The sequence below is a fragment of the Bombyx mori genome, chromosome 23 (assembly GCF_030269925.1).
Source record: "Bombyx mori chromosome 23, ASM3026992v2".
Lineage (NCBI taxonomy): Eukaryota > Metazoa > Arthropoda > Insecta > Lepidoptera > Bombycidae > Bombyx > Bombyx mori.
Window position 1 is genome coordinate 17,003,948 of NC_085129.1, and position 25,287 is coordinate 17,029,234.

General features: G+C 39.0%; 2 protein-coding genes across 2 annotated transcripts; one reads left to right on the forward strand and one right to left on the reverse strand.

Annotated features, from left to right (window-relative positions):
* Nucleotides 1–600: 600 nt before the first annotated feature.
* On the reverse strand, nucleotides 601–17,809 carry LOC101738720 (glucose-6-phosphate exchanger SLC37A2). Its single transcript, XM_004930779.5, has 14 exons — nucleotides 17,201–17,809; nucleotides 14,470–14,639; nucleotides 13,790–13,870; nucleotides 12,887–13,020; nucleotides 11,884–12,016; nucleotides 11,195–11,346; nucleotides 10,458–10,550; nucleotides 9,670–9,714; nucleotides 9,063–9,243; nucleotides 8,154–8,302; nucleotides 6,871–6,994; nucleotides 5,930–6,007; nucleotides 5,266–5,377; nucleotides 601–3,402 (listed from the first exon to the last, which is right to left on the reverse strand). Exons 1-14 carry the CDS (start codon nucleotides 17,350–17,352, stop codon nucleotides 3,327–3,329), a joined length of 1,680 nt encoding a protein of 559 aa, XP_004930836.1. The 5' UTR covers nucleotides 17,353–17,809; the 3' UTR covers nucleotides 601–3,326.
* Nucleotides 17,810–18,672: 863 nt separating this feature from the next.
* Nucleotides 18,673–24,605, forward strand: LOC105842282 (uncharacterized). The gene is made up of 6 exons (XM_021351060.3): nucleotides 18,673–18,811; nucleotides 20,411–20,610; nucleotides 21,035–21,195; nucleotides 21,787–21,849; nucleotides 22,956–23,038; nucleotides 24,480–24,605. Exons 1-6 carry the CDS (start codon nucleotides 18,703–18,705, stop codon nucleotides 24,590–24,592), a joined length of 729 nt encoding a protein of 242 aa, XP_021206735.1. The 5' UTR covers nucleotides 18,673–18,702; the 3' UTR covers nucleotides 24,593–24,605.
* The last annotated feature ends 682 nt before the right edge of the window (nucleotides 24,606–25,287 follow it).

Here is a 25,287-nt window from a genome sequence, read left to right on the forward strand (position 1 = left end):
AATGCCGTTTCACCGGTTCAGAAGTATCGGCACAAACTCTCGGCTACATTTTCGAGAAAGCGGCACGACACGAGAACCCTCTCATCGTGGCCGCCGGAAACCACATACCCGATCCTGCGGACCAAATGGTAAACAGTCGACGTCGCCCAAAACACGTCATTTCGGATCCTCCCGATCCACTAATGGTGCTTTTAGCTACCCCAAGCACCGGTCATGGTTCTCGTCGAACCCGTCGCTTGCGACGAAGGGCTCGGCGAGTAAATTAACCCACAGACACAGCCCACTGAGTTTCTCGTCGGATCTTCTCAGTGGGTCGCGTTTCCTATCCGGTGGTAGATTCTGCGAAGCACCGCTCTTGCTAGGGTTAGTGTTAGCAATGTCGTCAGGTTTGAGCCCCGCGAGCTCTCCTTCTTGTTATGGGTACGATGAAATGGCGTATCAAGGCCATCAGAATAAGTAGGAAAAAAATCGGCTTTAAATAAATATATATAGGGTTTTAACTTCAATTTTATAAACATCAAATTTTAAAACATATTTTCAAAGTTATCTTAATTATATAATTAATATTGACGTTGTCACTGCAGTAAATAAAACTCAGTGTTCAATAGACCCTGTCATTTATTACACGAAAAAAAAATGCATTAACCATAAATGGCGTTACACAAATGTCTTCTCCCTTCTTCACGACAAACAACTTGTTGGAATCTCGGGTCACGGGCATTTCAAAATACAACATTTGCTTGAATGATTCTTTCGTACACTTGCCAACAATAGATCGTCAATAAAACATTTGTAGAAAAATATATTATTTAGACTTTTTTTTCCTGTCAGCTCATTTTACAAGGGTGAAAAGCTGTTTGGTTTAGGCGACATTTAGCTTACTGCGCGACATTTAATTGAAAGTGCATTTTATTTGATATTAGCATCAACAGTACGATGTTTTGAATTGAACTCCATTTAAATAGCTGAAGTTTTTTTTTGGTCATGATATTTTTCTAAATTTTAAATTTTAAATGGCACTCCTGTATAGTTGCAATAATGTCGCTTAATCTAAATAACATTTCACCCCTCGATATCAAAACATAATATTGTATTATTTCTACATCTACGTGGAGTCGTATTTGTGTTGCCAGGAAAAAAGTAGGTTCCTTTTCAAATATCCAACGAAAACGAAAAAGTTTAAACGAAGGCGGTGTGATATCGGTCTTTAAGGAACTTTCTAAATGTTTTCATTTGTACATTATTATAATATTAATTTTCATAAAAAATCTTAATTGAAAAAATATTATGAGATGATTAATTCAATTATTAATGGAACATCCAATAAATATTCTTGATAACATTAAATTGCACTCTACAATAAAATATTTCATTAAAATAAAATAATACAAACATTTTAGTTATTTCGAAATACTAAAATAAAATAAAATTGCTTGCATTCGAATACAGAGGACTTTCTAAAATCTACTTTTTTTAAATATTATTTTACAGAATTCAATTAGAAGAATTTTAATTAGTGACCCTGCGGTAGCGTTACACTATCAACTCTTGACGTCACAACAATTAAAACAACGGTGTGCGAGATAGACAACCACAACGCCATTTTGAAATGAATGTCGATGCTATTTTCACCAATTAATTTCACACAGCATAAATAGTCCTACATAATGAAATTTCCACGAAAATTTCATTTAATACTCATAATGGCGGTTTTTCGCTGCCATGTCCTTAACGATGAGGGTCGGTGTAAAACCGTTTCAACTTTAAATACACACTGCTTTAAAAAAAAACCGCACCCTTTAATTAAAACACAGCCAGTATTCGTAGCAGAAATGGCGGTTTCCTGTGTCGTAAGGACAACAAATGCTGCCATACAACAATAACTTATAAAACAACATTCACTTAAAACAAACAAACAAATACTTCTCGTTTTTCGTGTGTGTCTAAATGTTTCGCGTTCTATTACCGGTTCAGAGCAGGCTTTGGATGCCGCCATATTCCTTCACGATAAGCTACACTCCGCTTATCATTTCTCAATTCAATGAAACGTTTTAAGGAACATATAAAATACACTATTCATTGGAAAACAAAAATTAAATTAATCTGTTTGTATGAAAAACTGTCATCCGAACTAAACTTGTACGACGTGTAATTACCTCGCTTAAATAATTCCAATTCAATTGTTTGATATGAATTCTATTGTGAAAATTCAATTGATTGAATGAATTAAATGAACCACTCTTTAACTTAAGAATTTTTACTATATTAAAATAGGCATTCGATTAAAACTCTCACTATTACAATTAATTGAATTACAATTTAAAAACACAATTGAAATGCTCAAAATTGAATTAAATGTATATTTATGTTCTCAAACAAAAAAATCCATAGATTGTATGATTATGAAGATAAGAACCTCATATTCAATATTTCAATTAATGGAAATATTATAACTAATTGATAATAATTAACTTCCAATTAAAACTCTCAATTATTTGAATTACAATTTAAAATCTCAGTTAAGATGCTCAAAAATTTAATTAAATGTATTCTTATGTGCGAACATCGAAAATCAAGAAAATCTATAGATTTTTTTACTTGAATAGACAAGAAGAACCTATAATCGAAATTCAATATTTCAATTAATCGTATTATTATAATAATTAAATTACTATTCTCACTTAGTCTGAGTTATACATATAATTAGGAATACAAATACTTTAAGCACACTTCACTAGTCGAATTCAGCGTACATCGTTTTTTGAAAACATACGTACATATATTTCGACGTTATCAAGACTCATGCGTTTGTCGCCACAAATGAGGTCAGCCCAAAAGTGGCCTATCCTACATTTTTTCACATTTGTGGTTCTACTATATTGCAATTTATTTAAAACATAATAAATTTTGATGCAAAACCGGCCTATCCCTAGTTTCGCCCGTAGACAACAGATGGCTCAGTCAACATTATTTTTGTGCGTTTTGTTTTTGCCTATGAGGCAGTGTGAAAGTAAATTCAGACCTCATTGTCTCCATACTTACTATAAGCTGTAAGCTTTTTACTGTAAGCTCAGGTATGCTTGGGCCACTTTTGCGCTGACGATACAGTTCTAAAATCTTAATGTGTTTGTTTGTCAATTTAACCTTGATTTTTTTTGTAGAATTTAAAGTATTTAAAACTGATGTTTTTTATATTTTTTTTAATTCATTACACGAACTCACAGTTGGCAGAATTTTGGCAGTGCAAATCTCTTTGTCCGTTTCGTTAATATTTTATTTATTTCGTTAAAAACCGTTTTGATTATTTTAATTATAAATAATATAAATTATTCTATTCTGACTCTAGGAGGTGATGCTATGCGTCTCTCCTGTTTCAATTTGGCTATTTCCGATTTCGCTATCCTGTGTAAAAAAAATATTTATTAAATAATTCGTATATACAAAAGGATGATAGGCTATTTGGTTCAAGCGACATTTTTGAAGCTTCACAGGAGAGCCATTTTAAGTTTAATTTTTGTAAAAAAAATATCATAACAAAAAAACTTCTTCAGATGTTTACCGAATGGGGTAAACTTAATTGAAATTCAATTAAAAACGTCGAACTGTTGTTGTTGATACCAAATAAAACGAAATTTTGATTACAAAGGTAAATGTCGCTTAAACCAAATAGCCCTAACGCCCTTGGTATACATAAAAGGGTTGTGACGGCTCGTACCCTTAAAGTAGGAACTAAATTGAGGGTTTCATATTAAAAGACCTCATAACTGTTTACGGGAGACGAATCGGATACAAAATAAAAAATAGAAAATAAATTTTAATAAATTTGAATTAAAAATAGTGTAAGAAAAAATGATTATATTGAAAAAAAAAAAAAACGTGGGGTGCATGGTATCAGTTGTTATAAATATTTTATGAACAGATATGTGTAGAAGGGTTATTTTGATAATATCCTGAAAAGCACCCCACGCTTTTTTTTTTACAATAAAATCATTTTTTCTTACTCTATTTTTAATTCAATTTTTTTCAATTTTTACAATATATTTTTTTAATATTGAATTGTCATCGGTCCTTAATAAGTATACCAAATTTCGAGTTAATCCGACGTTTTGAAAGGGGTCAAAATCATGTTCAAAGATTCTGTTACATACAAACATACATACGTCTGAAGATAATATAAAAGCGTATTAAAAAGGAGGGGTTTAGCCCTACTACAAAATCTGCTGGTTCTCCCCAACATTGAATCTTAGTGTCAGATGTTTCGAATTATTCCAGTTCCTGTGTCGGCAGACGAGCATGAGAATCGATGGTGAGTGCTAAACGTTGTCCATGGTCAGCAATACCAAAGGCACAGTCCGTCCGCTGCCGCTAAATTAGCTATCGAGACACGTCATCGATTTGCTTATTATTTAGTTTGCGGCGAAAATAGTCAGAGTCGCCTCGATCACTGGTTCCAGTTCTGTAGCTAGTTAAATAAAGCATATTGTTGTTAGGGAAGTTTTTTTTTTTGTTATTGCCCTTGTAGACAGACGAGCATACGACCCAACTGGTGGTGAGTGGTTACCGTCGCCCATGGATTTCAGCAATGCCTGGGGCAGAGCCAAGCCGCTGCCTACCGTTAAGTACTCTCCACAAGCCTCGTTTGATTTTTGATCACTATTATTATTAATATCTAAATTTTTATAGAATTATATCGAGGCATGAAAGGCTATTTGATTTAAGCGACATTTATCTTTGTAATCAAAGAAGCATTTTATTTAGTATCAGCTTCAACAGTACAATGTTTTTAATTGAACTTCAATAAAGTTTACTCCATTGAAATGACCGAAGAAGTTTGTTTTGTTAGGATATTTTTTTTCCAAAATGTTTAAACTTTAAATGGCTCTCCTGTAAATTAGCAAAAATCCAGCCCACTGAGTTTTTAGCCGGATCTTCTCAGTGGGTCGCGTTTCCGATCCGGTGGTAGATTCTGCGAAGCACTGCTCTTGCTAGGGCCAGTATTAGCAACACTCCCGGTTTGAGCCCCGTGAGCTCACTTAATAGCTTGAATCTAGAATACCACCTCATAGAAAAATTGCAAAAATGTCGCTTAAGCCAAATAACCTTTCTCCCCTCGATACAATAAAGCGGCCATATTGATCCGCATCGCTCTTGATTCCACATTTCACGCAGCCCTCCACGCAACCAGAGACGGACACCGATGGAGAAAGTTCTGAAGAGAAAGGCTGGTCACGACCCTCGGTAGCGAGGAGAAGCATCATTAATTACCTTAATAAGAGGAACAGCGCCATGTAGTTACACGCTATGAGCATGTAGAACACGTAGGACCACGACCCCGAGCTGGAGACGATGCCGGCCAGCATGGGCCCTATGGCCGCACCTGGTTTTAAATCGAGAAGCACATGACCCATCTGAACGCCACCATGACACATGAGGTCTCATTATTATCATTATTTTATTGCATGAGTAGAAGAGCTGACAGCCCACCTGGTGTGAAGTGTTTACCGGAGCCCATAGACATCTACAGCGTAAACGCCGACACCCAGCTTGAGATATAAGTTCTAAGGTCTCCGTATAGTTACGACGGTTGCCCCACTTTACAAACCGAAACGCATTACTGCTTCACGGCAGGAATAGACGGGGTAGTGGTACCTACCCGTGCGGACTCACGCGAGGTCTTACCACCAGTAATTACGCAAATTATAATTTTGCGGGTTTGATTTTTATTACGTTATGTTATTCCTTCACCGTGGAAGTCAATCGTGAACATTTTTAAGTACGTATGTCATTAGAAAAATCGGTACCCGCCTGCGGGATTCGAACACCGGTGCATCGCTCGATACGAATGCACCGGACGTCTCTTATCCTTTAGCCCACGACGACTTCAGACTTATTGGTCAATCAGTAATGTCAAACACAAAAAAGCACTCACCAACACTCCCAGTGCCGTCAATAATGGCGGTGACCGTCGCCAGAGCCTGGGAATTACCAGCCAGACTGCTATGTGTACCTGCATACATATATAATTACAATAGTTGCTTTTATATATTTTTAACCGACATCAAAAAAGAGGACGGTAGGCAGCGGCTTGACTCTGCCCCTGGCATTGCTGAAGTCCATGGGCGTCGGTAACCACTCACCATCATGTGGGCCGTACGCTCGTATGCCTACTAGGGCAATAAAATAAAAAAAACTTGCCATAAAGTTAAAGTTAATGACACAGCAAAGTATTTTAGTACTTATGTTTCTTTTAGACATGTAAGATTTTCGCATAGTTCCCGAAACTCGAGACATGACGATGGAACTGCTTCCAGACACGATAATATTATAACAATTATATCCGGAAATGTATTTAGTAAAGTCCTTGTATGTACAGCGCGCAATGTGACACAAAATGAAAAACGAACGACGCGCGAGGTCAACGAACTCAATACCAGCTGATTTCACGTTACATTACGGTTTCATGAAAACGACAAACATTTTTATTTGGTTTTACAAATGAATATTGTTATCCGTTTATTTAGGGCGAGAACTACCTATGTCTTTTCGGTACAGCGGACATAGATTTTTTTCTAAGGAAGTGCAGAAAAAAAAAAATTCGCGTTTGTATATTGGAAGTCCTCGCCGAACCCGTTGCTTGCGACGAAGGGCTCGACGAGTAAATTAACCCACAGACACAGCCCACTTAGTTTCTCGTCGGATCTTCTCAGTGGGTCGCGTTTCCGAACCGGTGGTAGATTCTGCGAAGCAACACCTCCGGTTTGAGCCCCGAGAGCTCACCTAGAAGCTAGGGTAAAGCTGAAATAGCCTCTCAAGGCTATCAGCATAGGTAGGAACAAAATAAAAAAAATGAAAATTTGGAAGACAGCTCACCTAACTCCGCGCTAACGGCAGTAGTGATGAGCGCGTAAGGACCGTTCACGAGCACACCGCTTAATATCAACAGCCAAACGTTCAGTGTATACGAGCTGGCTCCCCAGGTCTGGTAAACGAGGAGCTGTGACATACAAAAATACAACTTACGCTTTTTTGCTTTGGTTTGCCGAATTATAGTGGGCGCTCCGGTTAAGTGGCACGGTCGTGACCATTCGCTAAACTACTTTACACTCTAGCCAAAATATCCGATCACCGCCTGAGACGGAATCCATGAGAAGCAGGAAGGCCACTGGAGTCAACTGCAACTAGACACGAGGTCTTATTCTCGAAGGACGCCTGACCAGGGGTTCATCGGTGCAAACGACTACGTCGGCCATCTAGGTCCCTCCGAATCATCGGGACCAGAGCTGGAGAACACCCTTAACTAGTCCCCGACCTAATCGGTGAATCGGAGGATCGATGCAGATATCCTTACACTTCCTAAACCACAACCGATCCTCACTAGGATTCCTCCTATTGCCCATTCCAATGTCAGCCGAGCATCGGTGACGCAAGGGGACACATCCTAGTCTCTACCGGACAAAAATCACCAGTGGCATTTGATCGCATTTAACAGGCAGCAGTGACCACTAATCGTCAATAATAAGTACAAGTTCCCAAAGATCACTAAGCAATCAAAAAAGTACTAAATCTTTCTCTTATAAATACACAAGTAAAGTATTAATTTCACACCGATACTAAATAAACTACAGGCTATATTTTATCGTTAAAAGGGATTTTTCCAGACCACCACTGCAAAAAAAACATAAAGACCTTAAGGGCGTCACACACGGCGAAGATACTATAATATGAAAATATATATTATCTTAACCATGTGTGATAGTTCATCTTCTTCTTTTTCTTATCCCACTAGGTGGGGTCGACACAGCTAATTTTTCTCCTCCATTCTCTTCTATCAGCCGTCATCTCAACACTCACTCCTCTCTCTCTCATATCGTCATTCACACACTCCATCCATGTCTTCTTCGGTCGACCTCTTTCCCCTCTACCTTGACTATCATTTCATTACATCTCCGAGTCACATGCATATTCTCTCTACGCATCACATGCCCATACCACGCTAACCATCCGCCCTTTTGATGTGTGATAGTTCATACAAAGCGATATTGTGTGTTAAGATAAAATATTATATTATCTTCACCGTGTGTGACGCCCCTTACGCGTTTATCAAACTTAAGCATAAGCATGTATCCAATTATCCATAAAAACGTAATGCTCACCGAGGGCGCGCAGAGCATATAAAAAACCACGCAGACGATTCCGGGACAGCCCGTGCAGTCGGACACGAGCCCCGCCAGGATCGCGCCCACAGCCCCGCCCACGTCGAACACTATGCTTAGCTTGCCAGATTGCTTGGCTGTTAGGTTAGCTAACAAACAGAATACGCTTTTTTCAATCGACTTCTTGACCGGGTGTATTGGGTACCAGATCAAAACATTCTATTCCTATCAGGCCATAGACGTCTACTGCTGGACAAAGGTCTCCCCCAAGCCCCACCACAACGATCGCCCCCTGCGCTGCTTATATCCAACGCATCCCGGCCAACCTCAATAGGTCATCGGTCTATCCAATAGATCAAAGTATATCTGACATGAGCCTTCTAAACATACACCACAATACTCCACTGAAAATAATCGGCTAGACAGTCAGAACTTTGCGGCAGAGTTGCATGGATACCATTTAGTAATCGCAGGGGCTGGTTGCAGGGGACGTCTTGTGAGCCAGCACCAGTAGGGCTCATCACCACGGAGATATAGTACTAACCACTTAGTTCTGCGAGAGCTGTTTGCTGTGAGTTCGGTCATCTATTAAACAAAAAGCTTCATAACATTGTAAAAACTTGAATACAAGTTACTAAACTAGATGAACCATCGGCTTTGCGGCAGAAATAGGCAGGGTTGAGGCATCTACCCGTATGGCTCCAGTACCTCAACCACCAGTATGTATATTGTGGTCATTGCAGTACACCGGTACAATATTCAGAGAACTCTGTGGCTCATCCTCCGGGAAATCCCCTAGTCGCTTCACGACATCCACGACACGAATAAGATCACACCACACATGACCAAATCAATCAAAGACCTCACTATAGCACGTGCCAACGAAACAATAATACGATCGATACTTACTCGATGTCTTTATGTACAACGGCAGCCAATACAAGAATGTATAGCTGACTAGTTTGGCGAAGAATAACGAGAGAGAGAACTCCACCACTCCTGGGATGGAGAGCGCCCTGGACAGAGACACGGCGCTGCTCCCGGAGAGCGAGGGGCGGCGGAGCAGCGAGGTGTGCTCGGTGGGCTCCTCCTGTTACGGACACTGTTACGTATGCAGACCGTAGCACGGACTACGAGCGTCGCTACGAGATCTCTTGAAATTTGTGGAGAATACTCATCGGTAGGCAGAAGCTGAGCTGCGCTGGCATTGTCATTAGCGAATGCAACTAGCCACCATTAGAGGGTTCGTATGCTCATCTACCGACGAGGGTAAAAAAGAAAACTGTAGATTTGCCAGTGTCCATAGCCGTATAAAGTAATAATTTGAACTTACTGTCAATGTATCTATTAAAAAAACTATAACAAATAAAACCAGATCCGTTCTTAGGCTTTTAATTCTAATAAATTTCTAACGCATATTTCGCACAGCCCGCAAAGAAAGACGATTGAGTAGAATAATTGGTTAACTCGATTCAATTGAGTTATTTAATTGGTTTTTGTTCGTTACAATACTCACGTGTTGCGTGTTAGCCGAATACCTGTTACTTCTTAGACTTGCACCCTGCGGAAGACGTTCATTTTTATTGTTTACAATTTTAGAATAATTTCTTTAACGCATAGTAAAGTAAGATTATAGTAATATATACTAGTACTAAGTAATATATAGTAATTCAATTACTCTGCATTAAAATTTTAATATATAATTTTTTTTTGTATCTGTAGAAACTCAACTCATAAAAGCTGTGTTCGCTGAAACTTCATATAATAATGTAGTCCCTCTTGAAGAATGATCTCGGAATCTTAATTATTTCGGCTGCACTCTTCGAACCCAAGTCCTTGGATGGAGGAATGGATTCAGTGGTCCGGACCATACAGATTCAAAGATAACACCACCAGTTCAAGGCACAATATCTTGAGACAAAAGGATGACCGCCTCAAAAACTAGTTGTGAGGGTCACGTGAGAAACTCAGCCCTCTATAAAAGTTTTTTTTATTGCTTAGATGGGTGGGCGAGCTCACAGCACACCTAGTGCTAAGTGCGCTGTACGTAAATCTCAGTATAGTTACAATGACTGCCCCGCCTTTCAAACCGAAACGCATTACTGCTTCACGGCAGAAATAGGCAGGCAGTGTGGCACCTACCCGTGCGGACTCACAAGAGGTCCTACCACCAGTAATTACGCAAATTATAATTATTCCTTCACCGTGGATTTCCTTCCTTTCTTCCAACTCCTTCAGTTTCTTTTGTAGTCCTCAGCGGGAATGGAATACACGAGTCGACGGATCTGAAACGGGCTCACTCACCTGGTCTCCGACTAGAACTTGGGTCGGTTCAGCATCGTGGCTGACGATTTCTGCTTCATCCTCTTCATCAGACTTGGTGCATTGTCTGATGGGCTGTTGTGAAGACATTCAATGGATTAGTTTGTACATTATACTGCTAAGCTAAAGCTAGTAGCCAATATCTTCGAAGCTATAAAATGTCAATAAATGAGAAGGGCTGATTCGGTGGCGCCATATTTAGCGCCCTCGATTGCGGTATCGTCGGAGCTCGGCTAACTTTTTTTATTGCTTAGATGTGTGGACGAGCTCACAATTCACCTGCTTCGTGCTACGACAGAGCCTAGCCGATGGAGGCGCATAGACGCCATCACACTTACCAACCAGCCTTCTTGAAGAGCGGTGCCTCCATCCTAAGAACTGTCGTTTCGTCTGCTAAGCTCGATCACCCTATTTGCCCCTACGATGTCTGACGATGGTGTTAATAACTGTGGCTTCTCCGACGTATATATTATTAAATGTATAGTATCTATAGTATTTGGTTCCTATCTCCGATTATTTATTTATTCAATGAATAATTGAAGCTGGCTGTCAAAGTTCTCAGATACAAGTAAAGTTTTACTGAATATTTAAAGATTTTGGGTAACTTTCCCGCAAAGCCATTTCTTATTTTGTATGTCGGACGACATTGACGTCATTATTCAATACTAGCGAAGTCCGGTAAGGCTTCGTTGTGACTACAATGTTTATGTGATACTCACAGTATTCCGTTCTCCAGGGACCAGGCCCACGTATTTAGGTTCCGGGACGAGAAACAGCCAGATCACGAAGCCGACTGCGCCCATCATGAGGCCAGGGTATATGAATGAGAGGCTCCAGTCTTTGTCCACGTATTCGGCTGCCATGAGGGTACCTGGACGAAAAACACGTGATTCCGAAACAATTTTATAATCACGTAAACAAGTAGCTTGGATATAATAAAGTTACGTCTTCGACTTGAATCTCTAAGCTCAAGGAGAATCGCGGTAAGAAAAATTTGTAAAGCGTACCAAAATGATTTAGCCTCGGCATTTCTCCAACATCCCACTACCTGAATATTCTTATTTCTATGAGAACGATCTCACACCAATCCTTACTCTGTTACAATAAAAAGGAGTAGAGCTTTAAAACGCTTTGAACAGAATTGTTAGACTCATTAAAAAACCTTGGATTTAATTATGGGACTGTATCGTCAGCCGGATAAGCCAACATCGTCAACTGATCCAAGCATATATAAATACGTTCTTTTTGTCTGAGAGATTAAAATTGTATCAAAGTAATTATGTAAGCATTCGAGGCATTTCGGTAAAATTCATCATTAATATTTATGTATTTATTTAATTCGCTTTTCTAAATTCTATATTAAAGTTTATGGTAATCTAAAATAAAGTTAATAAGAAATTTAACTCACCCAAAATGTTACCAAGCGACGTGTGAGAGTTCCAAACGCCGAAAATCAATCCTTTCTTTGTATTCCCGAACCATTTACCTACTGTGGCAACGGTACCCGGCCAGCCAGTGGTCTGGGCGATACCGGCTCCAGCCTTAAAAATGTCAACTATTCACATTATAATAATCTTTCGTTGGGTTACTATGTGCCTATAAAGACATGCAACTAATATCAGAGCCCCTAGAGAATGCATTCGTTTTAATATTGAAATTTTCAATGTGTTTAAGAAAGAGCATCGAAAGACCGTTGGAAAGATGAGGTGATGAAGGAGCTGCGGAAGCTCTAAGTTATCCAGTGGTAGCTTGATACCAGAGGGGAAGGTCTACTTTGGACCGCTACGAACGTCTGTTGCGATAAAGAATATGTCGTCTACAAAAATTTGGGCCATAGAAATTAACGATTTTCGATAAGCTAAGTAGTTATCCATTTGCTATGCTTACCAATGCTCTAAGATTATAATAAAACAAATGAATATTTAAATCGAAAAATAAGACGAGCATTCATTGAGATTTTCTATGGAGATGACAATACTTTTTCCCGCAAAGCGATGTGACAGATACAACGACAATTTTATCATTAAATTATTCTTGCGCTCTCTGTCTAGCATAAAATTTAGGCACTCATTTTTGGACAGATTTTCGATATTCGTTAATTCAGTGCATTATTTTTAATCGTTAACTTGAGAGGACGAGCTCGCGGTCTACCTGGTTTGAAGTGGTTTCCAGAGCCAATCAATGTCAACCACGTCAATGCTGACGTCCACCATGAGACATCAAGTTTTAAGACTCAGTTTTTACAGTACCACGGCGGCCCTGCCCTCCAATCGGAACCAGATTACTGCTTGATGGCAGAAATAGGCAATCGGCAAATAGGCGATAGATACCATTTATCCCGACATCCGCAAACTAGTACTCAATTTCAACTATTCCCTTAAATCTAAAGAAATTGTCTAATTCAAACTCACCTGAACGATTAAATAATAATAAATGTTATGAATATTGTATGTTCGTCCGATGCCGAACAGATAGCAAAATATGGCCGACGTGAGCATGCCCAGGGAGAGGAAATAGCGTAAGTCCACTCTCTCGGCTATCATGCCTGAAAACGTGGACAGGCAAGTAAAGCAATCGCAAATGGTTAAAGCATGCACGGCCATACCGACACACAATCGTCCACAAATTTTAATATCGATCCAGGATTCAATATTTGGACGTTTTCATATTTAGGTTCCCCATCATAGTTTCAAGAGAGTCGGAAAAGGACATAATGTCTAGATATGGTATATGACATTAAGAGATATTGATTACAGTAAGGACTCTAAGCTCCCGTCCCCAATCATTACGGAAGGATCAATTAAAATGTACAAAATGTATGCCGCTCTTCGTTGGTAGATGCAGAATTCCGACCTTTATAATGTTACGCAAGAATGGTTTTACTCGCCCGAGATAAGGTCGCTTCGAGATTATTTCGAACCCTCCAAGACCAGTACTTAACCAATGCCACCTTATTTACATTTAGTTATCTAGTTAGACTCGCATGGGAAAATATGGCGGTAGATAGATCAATAGATTTGACGATCGAATACGTGTGACATGATGGATTACAGCACGAAATATCACTACAGTTTGTCTCAACAACAAACAAATAAGTCGAATTTGAAGTCGCCATGGCCTCAAGGGTAAGACGTCCGGTGATCTTATATTTTATAGATATACCACGAAGCGACCATGCGTCTTACTTTGACCACTTAATACCAAATCTGCGTATTCAGCCATATATGCAATAAAAATTAAAGCTCTGTCACGTAGGGTTGAAAGGATGCACTAATTTGAAAGTCATTTCAGCTTTCAATTCAACGAGAACTTACCAGAAACAAACATGGCGCCCGCGTATGAGAACAGGAAGGCGGAATCCAATGTTCCTAATAACGTGTTCGCGTCCGTCGTATCTGTAAAGGATTCATCATCTAATTATGTTTATACAGGATGCTCGTTTTGATATTTTTCATAACTATAGAATCCGTCGACCATTTGCTTAAGGGCCTAAATTCGAATGATGTCTAGAATCATCATCATCATCAAGCTATATCAGTCTACTACTGGACTTCTCCAATGCTAGGCTTCTCCAATTGCATGCCACTGAGCACGATCCTTGGCTTCTCTCGTCCAGAATTTGCCTGCCACCATGCATAGATCATCACTCCACCGAGTGACTAGAATACCACCGCCCAACTCAACACCTAGCAATTCTTCCCGTGGTCGTCGTGAGGAAATCACCAGAGAACAGACAGCATTCCCTGAATATTGCACCAGTACACGTTGACGCCAAAAGCCATTTACTGGTCGTAGGGCGTCATGAAGGCCCGCACGGATAAGTACCACCATCCTACCCGTTACTACCGCGAAGAACCCTTGCAATTTGAACAATGGGTCCACCTTTATACAGAGACTTCCAGCCCGTGTCTCAGGATTCCGGTTACAGATGGTCCCCGGTCTCCACGAGCCGGATGATCAGGCTACAGACCTCAACATCAATCAGAATACTTACTGAACGGCGCCCAATTACACCATTGGTCATCGGTCGGGTCGACGTCGGGGGGCGGTGTCAGACTACTGCAGTTCTGATGGAGGACGCTTTTGACCACCGATATAGGTTTCCTCGTCAAATGGTACGTCATATACGTGAAGTAGGTCAGTATTAGGACGCTGACTTGGTACCTGAAAAACGAGGTTACATTCGTGATATTTGAAGAACTTTTTTTAGTTTTAGAGGACACGCATACAAGCTTCGAAGGCGGACTGCCGACTAGTGATGCGATGGTGGCGAGGGATATCCGTACTGTCGCTAGGAAAGCATATCGAGGAGTGAAGGGCAATATGGTTTAAGCGTCATTTAACTTTGTAATTAAGTTGCGTTTTATTTGGTATTAGTATCAACGGTTCGATGTTCTTAATTGAACTTTAATTAAGTATACTCCATTTAAATAGCTGAAGAAGATATTTTTTTGTTAACCTTAACCCAACCAGACGAGACCTTACAATATACCTCCTAAAGCAATTTACGGATTGATGAGTCTAAAACAATATTGATTTGTAGGCGGTCAGTTCTAAAACAATGACTATCATAATCGCTATCAAAAAATTACATTAACTCAACATTATTTCATGTAAGCACTCAGATATGCATCATATTCTTTTAATTTTTATCATCTTTTTTTATCATATGAGTAATTTGCTTTGTCTACATACTTAAATACTTTTTATAGATTCGTATCAAGATAATAGTTTTGAGCTATATAGAGCACACAGCTAGCCCGGTTAGTGATTATCGCAGGAAATGGTTATTACATCACCTATCTAAAAACAAAAGGGAGATGTGAATATGTCGTTTACATAGTTTCCAACACTGTTTAAAGTTCCTATTTACTATGTAAAGTTTTGTTATTGCCCTTGCAGGCAGACGAGCGTACGGCCCCCTCGATGGTGAGTGGTTACTGTCGCCCATGGACTTCAGCAATGCCAGGGGCAGAGCCAAGCTGCTGCCTATCGTAGAGATATGTCCCAACTTGAAGAGTGGGACACCAGCTTTTATATATATATTTTTTTTTATTGCTTAGATGAGTGGACGAGCTCACAGCCCACCTGATGTTAAGTGGTTACTGGAGCCTATAGATATCTACAACGTAAATGCGCCACCCACCTTGAGATATAAGTTGTAAGGTCTCACGTATAGTTACAACGGCTGTCCCACCCTTCAAACCAAAACGCATTACTGCTTCACAGCAGAAATAGGCAGTGTTGTGGTACCTACCCGTGCGAACTCACAAGAGGTCCTACCACCAGTAATTACGCAAATTATAATTTTGCGGGTTTGATTTTTATTACACGATGTTATTCCTTCACCGTGGAGGTCAATCGTGAACAATTGATGAGTACGTATTTCATTAGAAAAATTGGTACCCGCCTGAGATTCGAACATCGGTGCATCGCCTCAACACGTATGCACCAGACGTAGGCCACAACGACTACTATATCTCAAGACAGAGGTGATGACGGATGTTTATAGGTTCCGGTAACTATTCAAGGCTAAATTTTTTTTTTTTTTTTTATTGCCTTTGTAGGCAGACGGGCATACGGCCCACCGTACATAAGCACATCTATCTATCTAGCTCTACAAAAACAACCAACAAGGTGATTAAAAATACCAATTCAATATCTATTCTTTTTCTATCTCAAATGAGATCAAGGTAAGCCAGTGTTAAGCGATTCAGAGTAGTGCATCTTGAAACCGAAATAGTAATAAAAATTGTAACAGACTAAAAATGTGTGTATGTATGTGTAGCCGGAATGTAATATTCCTGTGCTAAATGTTACTATGCCATCAATTAAATTGCAAAATAGACATTTGAGAAGTATAGTCCGTTTATTGTATTCCATAATAATCAATAATTAGTATTTAAATTAATAATATTTATTAGATCACATCATTAACTCCGTAGGCAGGGGCTTGGCTCAGCGGTTTGGCTCTGCCCCTGGCATTACTGAAGTCCATGGGCGACGGTAAACACTCACCATCAGGTGGGCCATATCGTCTACCTACAGGGGCAATAAAAAAAAAGTTTGTGAATGGCCAGTAGTGATGTAATTATTCAAAGAAAAATGAGACTCTATGGTTATTTGGGAGTCAGGTTAGAGTACTTTTTTATTGCTGTAGGTGGTGAATGATTACCGTCGCTCTTCAACATTGCTTCAAAGGTCCTATTGCTTTTTGTTAGCTACAAGAATGTAGTATGATTGTTATATTTGTGGCAAATGGTATGTGCCGTGTTATATCTTTTTGAACACAGCAGTCTTTAATAGAGTTTGACAATAGCATGGAACACACGTTCTGCTGGTATAATGAAATGATTTTATAATCTCAATGAATTTTTGAGAGGATTCCCCATAGAACATGAAGAGAACTAAAAACCAAAAAATAAAAATAAGTCTCCAACTATTAAATAAATAGGTATGTACTGTAAAAAAAACGGAGATTTAGAACTCGTCTATTATCTATGTTAGGAGCTTCGGTGACCACTTCACACCAAGTGGGCTGTTGGTTCACGCATTATGGGGATAAAAATATAAAAAATTCAAAAGTTTAATTCAATTTATTTAATATATTTGAAAAAAAATACACAGTTGCTGTTAACTGCTAGTGAACAAAAACCTTTGTTTCAATGCAATTATTCACTATGTCATGGTCATAATCATTTACATGGATTTACAAGGGTACTTACCATCTCAATCTGTTGATCTGCAGTCTAGGACATAGTTTGATATACAATTTCTGTATGCATTGTACACCCAGTGGCGCGTCCCTACTCACACCGACCATTTTAAATCTTTTAAGTGTAAAAAACTTTGTAAAAGCAATCGTATGAGACAACATTAACGCCCCTTTTGTTCACACAATTGCAGACATTGTTTAATTCAAGTATATTTATTCTTTGTTTACATAAAATACGAGCAATAATTTCGTCTAAATTCAAGTCGATATTTCGTTATATATTAAAAACTCCTTACTATTTTTTTTTTATTCTTATAAATTTAGTATTTCGCGTCTACTTTTATTAAATCATTGTTATAAAATGATAGTTTTATTTTTAAAAAAAATTATGGCAAGTCTTTCGATGTCGACACGTCCACTAAAACTGTGCGTTCCAGATTCTAGTTTTATTTGTGACAATTTTGATTGAAAGCCATGTATAATTTATTTCAATGCGACTGCTTCACTCTTGCAACAACAAAACTGCTATATTAGAGTGAGATAATCTTTGGAACATTGCTAATAATTGAAAACAACTGTTTTTGCAAATTTTTGTTAGTGTTGGTCTAAATGTAATTATTTACCAAACGTCAAACGAGCTTTGATAACGTCAATTTGATTAAACGTTTTGTTCTTGCAATATTATTCTTGAACTGACGGTATTGCTTATATTATACGTAAGTACAGTATAACTTAATTTTACCATGTTCAAAATTAAACTTATTATCGATCTCATACCGAGAAGTCTCTAGCGTATAACAGACCTTTGTCGGAACCGGCATCTTCCCTAAAGAAATTTGTGTTCGGGGTATTGGTAGTTCCTCTCTCATGTGTTTCCGAGAGGAAAAATAGAGCCACTGGCATTGTCGAGAATATCCTAGCTTGAATATGAATATGAAATATTCAAGTAAAGATGTTCTCTTACTTACTTAAACCTAAATTTTAAGTTCATGCCCATATTGTCACATTGAGTTAAAGTTGCAATGCGCACAAGTGCTGGCACTAGATATGAAATTTTAGAAATTAGAAAGTTATGCAGATAATCGTGAAAATAATGAAGAAATCCCTACAAACGAATGCTGTAGTATCAGTAGCTGGAACAGACCGAGGTCTATCAAGAACTATCTTTTTTGACGGGAGCAATAATTAATATTTTCAATACACTTGTCTAATGAATTGAGAACGTGTCATAAAACAGTCGTATTAATGAAAAATATTTCACGACAATTCGATATTAAATTATTGTTAACGATTTTCCAATAACTCATTCGTTTACTGTTTTAACAGAACTTAATTAAGATTCGTGTTAATTGATCTTTTTATGTCGACATAAAAATATGTTGTTAACAGTGAGTAAATTTGCTTAAAAAAGTATCAAATAAAAAAACGTAATACCCAAACATAATACTTTTGATTAATTTGTTGTTTTCTTTACAGAAATTAAAGATTAATTTGTTTTGGGCATCATTAATAATGGCTTCTATAGAGATTCGTAAAATGGGATGGTTAGATCGGGTGATTGAGTATCACAAAAATAAGTTTTACAAAGATGTTCTGCAGACAAACCCTGTCGAAATTAAGGGTAGGTTTTTTTTAATAATTAGGTGGGTGAATGCGTTTGTGGGTGCGGTGGGGTAGTTTTAGCATATGGACATATCTAAAGTGAATGGTGTCACCTACCTTGAGACATTAGATGTTAGTCTCAATGCAGGTACAACTGCAATCCCAGCCATTGAATCTGAGTGCTTAGTGCGAGCTTTTTAACGTTCTCGATAGCGTAAAAGTTAACTCAAATTTGTATAGAGTTGGAACAGCGCCCCTAGCGGCAAACGTAGGCAAACGTTAAAAACTCTATCGAGAACGCTCGCAATAAGCAGACTGAATTTATTATTATTGTTATGCGGAAATAGGCAGTTGGTGATAACTACTCGTGCGGCTCAAAAACGCCGCATCGTCAGTAAAAATAAGGGGAATAAAATAATATCGTTCTACAATCATTTTTTTCTCTTTAATACTTTAATTTTTCTTTTAATTATTATGATATCTCTTTATATTGTTACGCGCTGGGGTTCGGGATAGATAAAATTCCACCAAAATACAACTAAAAACCTGTATTCAACACTTAGAACACTGAAAACACTCAACAAACACTTTAAAACACTCAATTCGCTTGTTCCGCTTCGCTTCAGGTTATCCGTTTGCTGTTTCGCTTCGTGTAGTTCCGATTACTGACTGACTGCGTGCTATCCCCGCAACGCTTTTATAGTCGATACCACATCCCTAGAATTATCGAGAATATTCCATACATCTCTTGTATTGTTTCCGATACCTGACAATAGATGGCGTTGTACTTCTCGAGCGTTCTAGGCGCTACTAGATCCTTCGATATTCGTTCGACTATTCGGCCGTTCGACTATATCGCCGAAGCCTCCGGGTCATTTATACATATTGCCGGCTGTAGCTTAAGCCGGCTTACCGGCTTAACCGGCCGAAAGGCCTCCGGGCCACCAGTAATCCCTCGTTCATAACAAAATAATAATTGAATAATAGAATCATAAATAAGCTTTAAGGTTTGTGTTATAAAAAGCATGGGATCTGAGATCCTATTCTACATACACGCGTTTCTTATAAGGGTTCTTAGCGGCCGTGGCTGCTGCGACGAGGGTCGTAAGTTCTATTCCGATATTGGGCAAACATTGTGTGATGAATAGGTTTGTTTGCTCTTTGTGTAAGTGTTTATTATCTTTATACGTAGTTATATAAACATATATAGCATGTTTATCAGTCTATGGTACCCATAACACAGGCAATCCTAATTTTAAGCCGGATGACCGCGCGTGATTTGTTTACACTATTTATTTATTTCAAACGCTTTTATATATTTAATTTTTTACTTAAATTTTTTATTTTTATTATTTTTTTATTGCTTAGATGGGTGGGCGAGCTCACAGCCCACCTGGTATTAAGTGATTACTGGAGCCCATAGACATCTAAAACGTAAATGCGCCACCCACCTTGAGATATGTTCTAAGGTCTCAGTATAGTTACAATGGCTGTCCCACCCTTCAAACCGAAACGCATTACTGCTTCACGGCAGAAATAGGCAGAGTGGTGATACCTACCCGTGCAGACTCACCAGAGGTCCTACCACCAGTAATTACAAAATTTAATTTCGCTCCAGCACAACTGAAGCCAGCTCCGCCAGGCTACAAAGACTCCTCAGCGTGGGACAGAGATTCGGTCATGCGTCTTTTACTCCTTATAACGGAGAGCGAAGCAGCGGCACCAGTAAGGTTGGCTCTACGTAGAGTCTTGAGACCAACCCGAAGATTTATGATGGATAAGCATCAGAGCTACAAATACTTTCCTAGTTTGCACAAGGTAAGAGTGCGCTGATGGCAGAGTTATTTGATGCGACAATTTTATGATTAGAAGATCGTTGGGTAATTTATGCCTAATGGCTGTAAGTAAAGGATTTGTAGAAAAAAAATGATAGTTTCGAAAATCTTCTCTCTTTTATATGCATAGGATGCTGAATGGGACCTTCGCTGAGGTATGCTCCATTCAGTTTTGAAATTAATGCCCTTTCCAAGGTTTCTCCTGGACGCCATGCCTATCTGTAACAAAATGCCTGTCTTCTTCAAGCCATTCATTGGTCCATGCGCAATGGTAACTAACTACATAAGATAAATTCATATCCTCAATATCATTTGCCGCGGTTGCGTTTCAAAAGCTTCTTTGCTCCGAGCTTAAATACAGCGTGACTAAATATCAGAAAGAGGAATTTCGAGCACGTTTTTTTTAGCAAATAGAAAACGACATTTACTATGAAGTGGAGACGGACGAGGACTATCAGGGCGCGCCAGATCAGTACAACGATATACCTGGCGATGATGACGTCATTGTGGTCAGCAACCCCGTGGAAGCCAGGCTGCCCAGCGCTCAAATCAGTGTTAGACTATTAAGGTACTTAACGTAATGAGCTGACGATTGATATCTCTTTTCCATGTTTGACTAGTTTTTTGCGGCGCCTTTTTAATAGAATTTGCAACAAATGATAGAATGCTATGTTTAGAGGAAGGAACGCTTTAGAGGAAGAGGTAGACCTAAGAAAAAAATGGATGGATGAAAGACGATATGTGTAAGAGGGGAGTGAGCGATGAAATGATACATGATAGAGGAGTATGGAAAGAGAAAACATGTTGCGCCGACCCCAGGTGACTGGAGAAGGGCAAGAGAATGATGATAGAATGCTGTTTTTTACATTAATTATGTTGTACTTGTGATGTGATGGATTGTGATACGCCCGTTATTTTAAGCGAATTGATATAATATTACGGAGCGCTAAGAAAAAAGGCAGGATTTCTTTTTTTTGCCCTTTATTGCCCTTTACTTGACCTTGATCTTGACTTTTATTTGCCCTTGTAGGCAGGCGAGAGCATACTGCCTGCCTACTGGTGAGTGGTTACATTCCTGGCATTCCTGTCATCCAGGGGCAGAGCCAAGCCGCTGCCTACCGTAAGCCATTTTCTTATCAATAACCTCCTTCATTGATAGAGACATACTAGAAGCTAGAGCGGAAGCAGGCAGAATTACTCCGAAGACCACAAAATCTACGATGTGAGTACAAATACTATGAATAAATGTTTGAGGCCATCAGTGCAAAATTGGCCTAACCCACAATTCATATTCGTGCTTATGTATTGCAATTTATATAGAACATAATAAATTTTGATGCAAAATCGGCCTATCCCTAGTTTCGTCCATAGATAATAGATGCCTTTATAAACATTATTTTAGCACGTATTTTTTTGCCTACGAAGTATTGTAAAGGTAAATTCGAACCTCATTATCTCCATACTAATTAAGGTAAGCTTAGGCTACTTTTGCGTTGACGGCCTCAAATCAAGTATGGACAACCTTTGACATGTTGAGGGCCAAACTTTAGCGTCGAAATACGTTCGCGGGCCGCGTTTAAAAGTACTTAGGGCATTTTATATCTGGAGTCGCCGATGTAACAACGACTTCTTCCTACACGAGTAGTAGATAGCCGTGTCATCGGCGAAGAGCGCCAGATGGGTCTCCGAAGACCGGGGTATGTCATTGATATACAAGCTGAACAGTAACGGGGAGAGGGCGAAGCCTTGCGGGACTCCGGCTGTAACGTGACGGGGGCGAGAGCGCGTTCCCTTGACTCGATATCGGAACGGTTATAGCTACTGAACTGCATCCGATTGACTTGAAACTTGGTATCCATGTAGAAAATACATGTACTTAATGGATAGGCTAATATTTATATTAGTGTTAGACTCCCTACACCAGTTGCGGGGGCGTTAATGATGAGAATCTTTGTGGGGATGAGAAACAATAATGTTAATTTTAAATGCCCAGTGAAGCAGACGGGTACAGCTAGTACCTAATAAAACGCATCTTTAATTACAAAGATAAACGTCGCGTATTAAGAACCAAACAGCCTTTCACTCCTCTATAAAATCGAAAATACATAAATGGCTTAATTTCGAGTGATCAATATAAAAAAATGCTGCTGTGTACGAGTTTTTTAACGTTCTCGATAACGTAGAAGTTAACGCAAATTTGTATGTAGTTGGAACAGCGTCTCTAGCGCCAAACGTAGGCAAACGTTCCGACTCCATACAAATTAGAGTTAACTTTTACGCTATCGAGAACGTTAAAATACGCGTACTAAGCAAACTGTATTGTTTTAGTTATTGGAAGCCGATGAGCAGTTCCTGCCCCGGCCATCATAGCACGAAACCAGGAACGAGCAACGCACAAAATGCTACTACAGGTTTGTGTTTAATATAAGGATTATGCACTTTTAGGTCAAGCAACTAATTACCCAGTTTGCTAAGTGCGAGTTTTTTAACGTTCTCGATAGCGTAAAAGTTAGCTCATATTTGTATGGAATGGGATCGTTTGCCTACGTTTGCCGTTAGGGGCGTATTTCCAACTGCATACAAAATTGGATTAACTTTTACGCTATCGATAACGTTAAAAAACTCCACTAAGCACACAGATGACTGCAGTACCGTGTGGTCCGTGAATCTGTGGTCCTGTCCCGTAATATTATTCCATCACCGGAAAAATAACTTAGATAGCGTTTCTGAGTAAACGTGTGAGAGAGAAAGCATAGCTTCTTGCAGGCATAATTGAAACTGTCAGCCGAAAAGTGGCCTAACCCACAATTCATATTCATGCTTAAGTATTGCAATTTATTTAAAACATAATAAATTTTGATGTAAAATCGGCCTATCCCTAGTTTCAATCCATAGACAACAGGGGACTTTGTAAGCATCATTTTAGCGCGTATTTTTTTATATACGAAGTATTGTAAAGGTAAGCTCATTATCTCCATACTAACTATGGTAATCTTAGGCCACTTTTGCGCCAATGGCCTCTATTAACGTTGAAAATCAGTCAAGAGACAGGTTTAATTGTGCAAAAGGCGATGTTATCGTCAAAAGCGATCTCATCCAGACAATAGTTTTTTACTTAGAGAAAATCAGTGAAGAAATGCAGCAGGTTGAGACTAGAAATTACGAAATTGGAAGACAACGGTTTTAACTTTGATTCTTTCAATGGTTTGTCAGATTTAATCACTCGGCCCGCTGAGTCTCTCGCCGGATCTCATCACCGGGGTTCGCAATTTCGATTCGGTGTTCGATCCGGTTCGAACCCGTGTTCACGAATTACCTCCTCGCTGAAGGAAAAACGTCGTGTGATAAAAATCTAATTCGCGGAAATAGTGATGCGCGTGATCACCATACAATTGAGATATAGACCTTAAATCACAAGAGGGTATTCGCACTTACATCGGTTCCGTCATTATCTTTTTTCCTACCTATGCTGATAGCCTTGAGAAGCTATTTCAGCTTCTCCTTGACGTGTAGGTGAGCTCACGGGGCTCAAACCGGAAGTGTTGCTAACGCTAGCCCCAGCAAGAGCAGTGCTTCGCAGAATCTACCACCGGATCGGAAACGCGACCCACTGAGAAGATCCGGCGAGAAACTCAGTGGGCTGTGTCTATGGGTTAAGTCGAGCCCTTCGTCGCAAGTGATGGGTTCGACGAGAACGGTGACCGGTGCTTGAGGTTAAAAAGCACCGTTAATAGATCAGGAGGATCCGTACCTAATGACGTATTCCGTAGACCTATACCTATTGACGTAGATCCGTACCTAATACGACAATAAAAACAAAAGATTCATCAACACGACGGTTCGTCTTTGAAGTTTCAGAATCGGGATCGGCCAGTGGAGCTCGAGAAACTACGTCTGCTCCGGAGGCCACCGGCGCTGCTGAAAATTCAACTAGCAAAGATGCTCCGACAACTAAATCCAATTAAAAATAAAAATTAATAGTGTTTTTTAATTTCGACTGATTCGGTGGTGCAGTAGTTACAAATACACACACATTCTTATAATGAAATAGTCTGTTTGCTTTTCGTTTGGGTGCTTTCAGTGTCTTCAATGTTGCATTAGGTATCTATTGGTATTTGTTGGTCTTCGCGTGGTTAGCATATCAAAACATAGCTGACGTTCACGGGCCACGGTAACCACTCACTATAAGTTGGGCCGTGTGCTCGTCTGCCTATAAGGCCAATAAATAAGACATTTTAGCTTTATTTTTTAAATGATAATTATAAACTTTGATTTTCAATAATCTTTTAATTTATCTGAATGTGACGTTTAACAAGTAATCTGTATGCACCTCTTATTGAAAAATTTGGACATTTAATTCTGTTGATTACTTTATTTTTCATTATAACAAATGATACTGTTTTAACAGATTTTTTAATAAGTATTATATATATTTAGTTTCAGTACAAATAATTATCATTAACTTAAGCAATAACAAAACGCAAAATTTAGCGGGAAATTAATAACATTACCGCTCAAATAAAATTTGTAATTAAAAATTTAAATAAATGTAAATTGTTTGGATGCTCGCGTTGACACATTTACTATATGCACGCAATTAGCCTATCACGTACTCGTGAGCAAACAAGTCTTGTGTCCGGTCTTATCGTTTCGATATTAT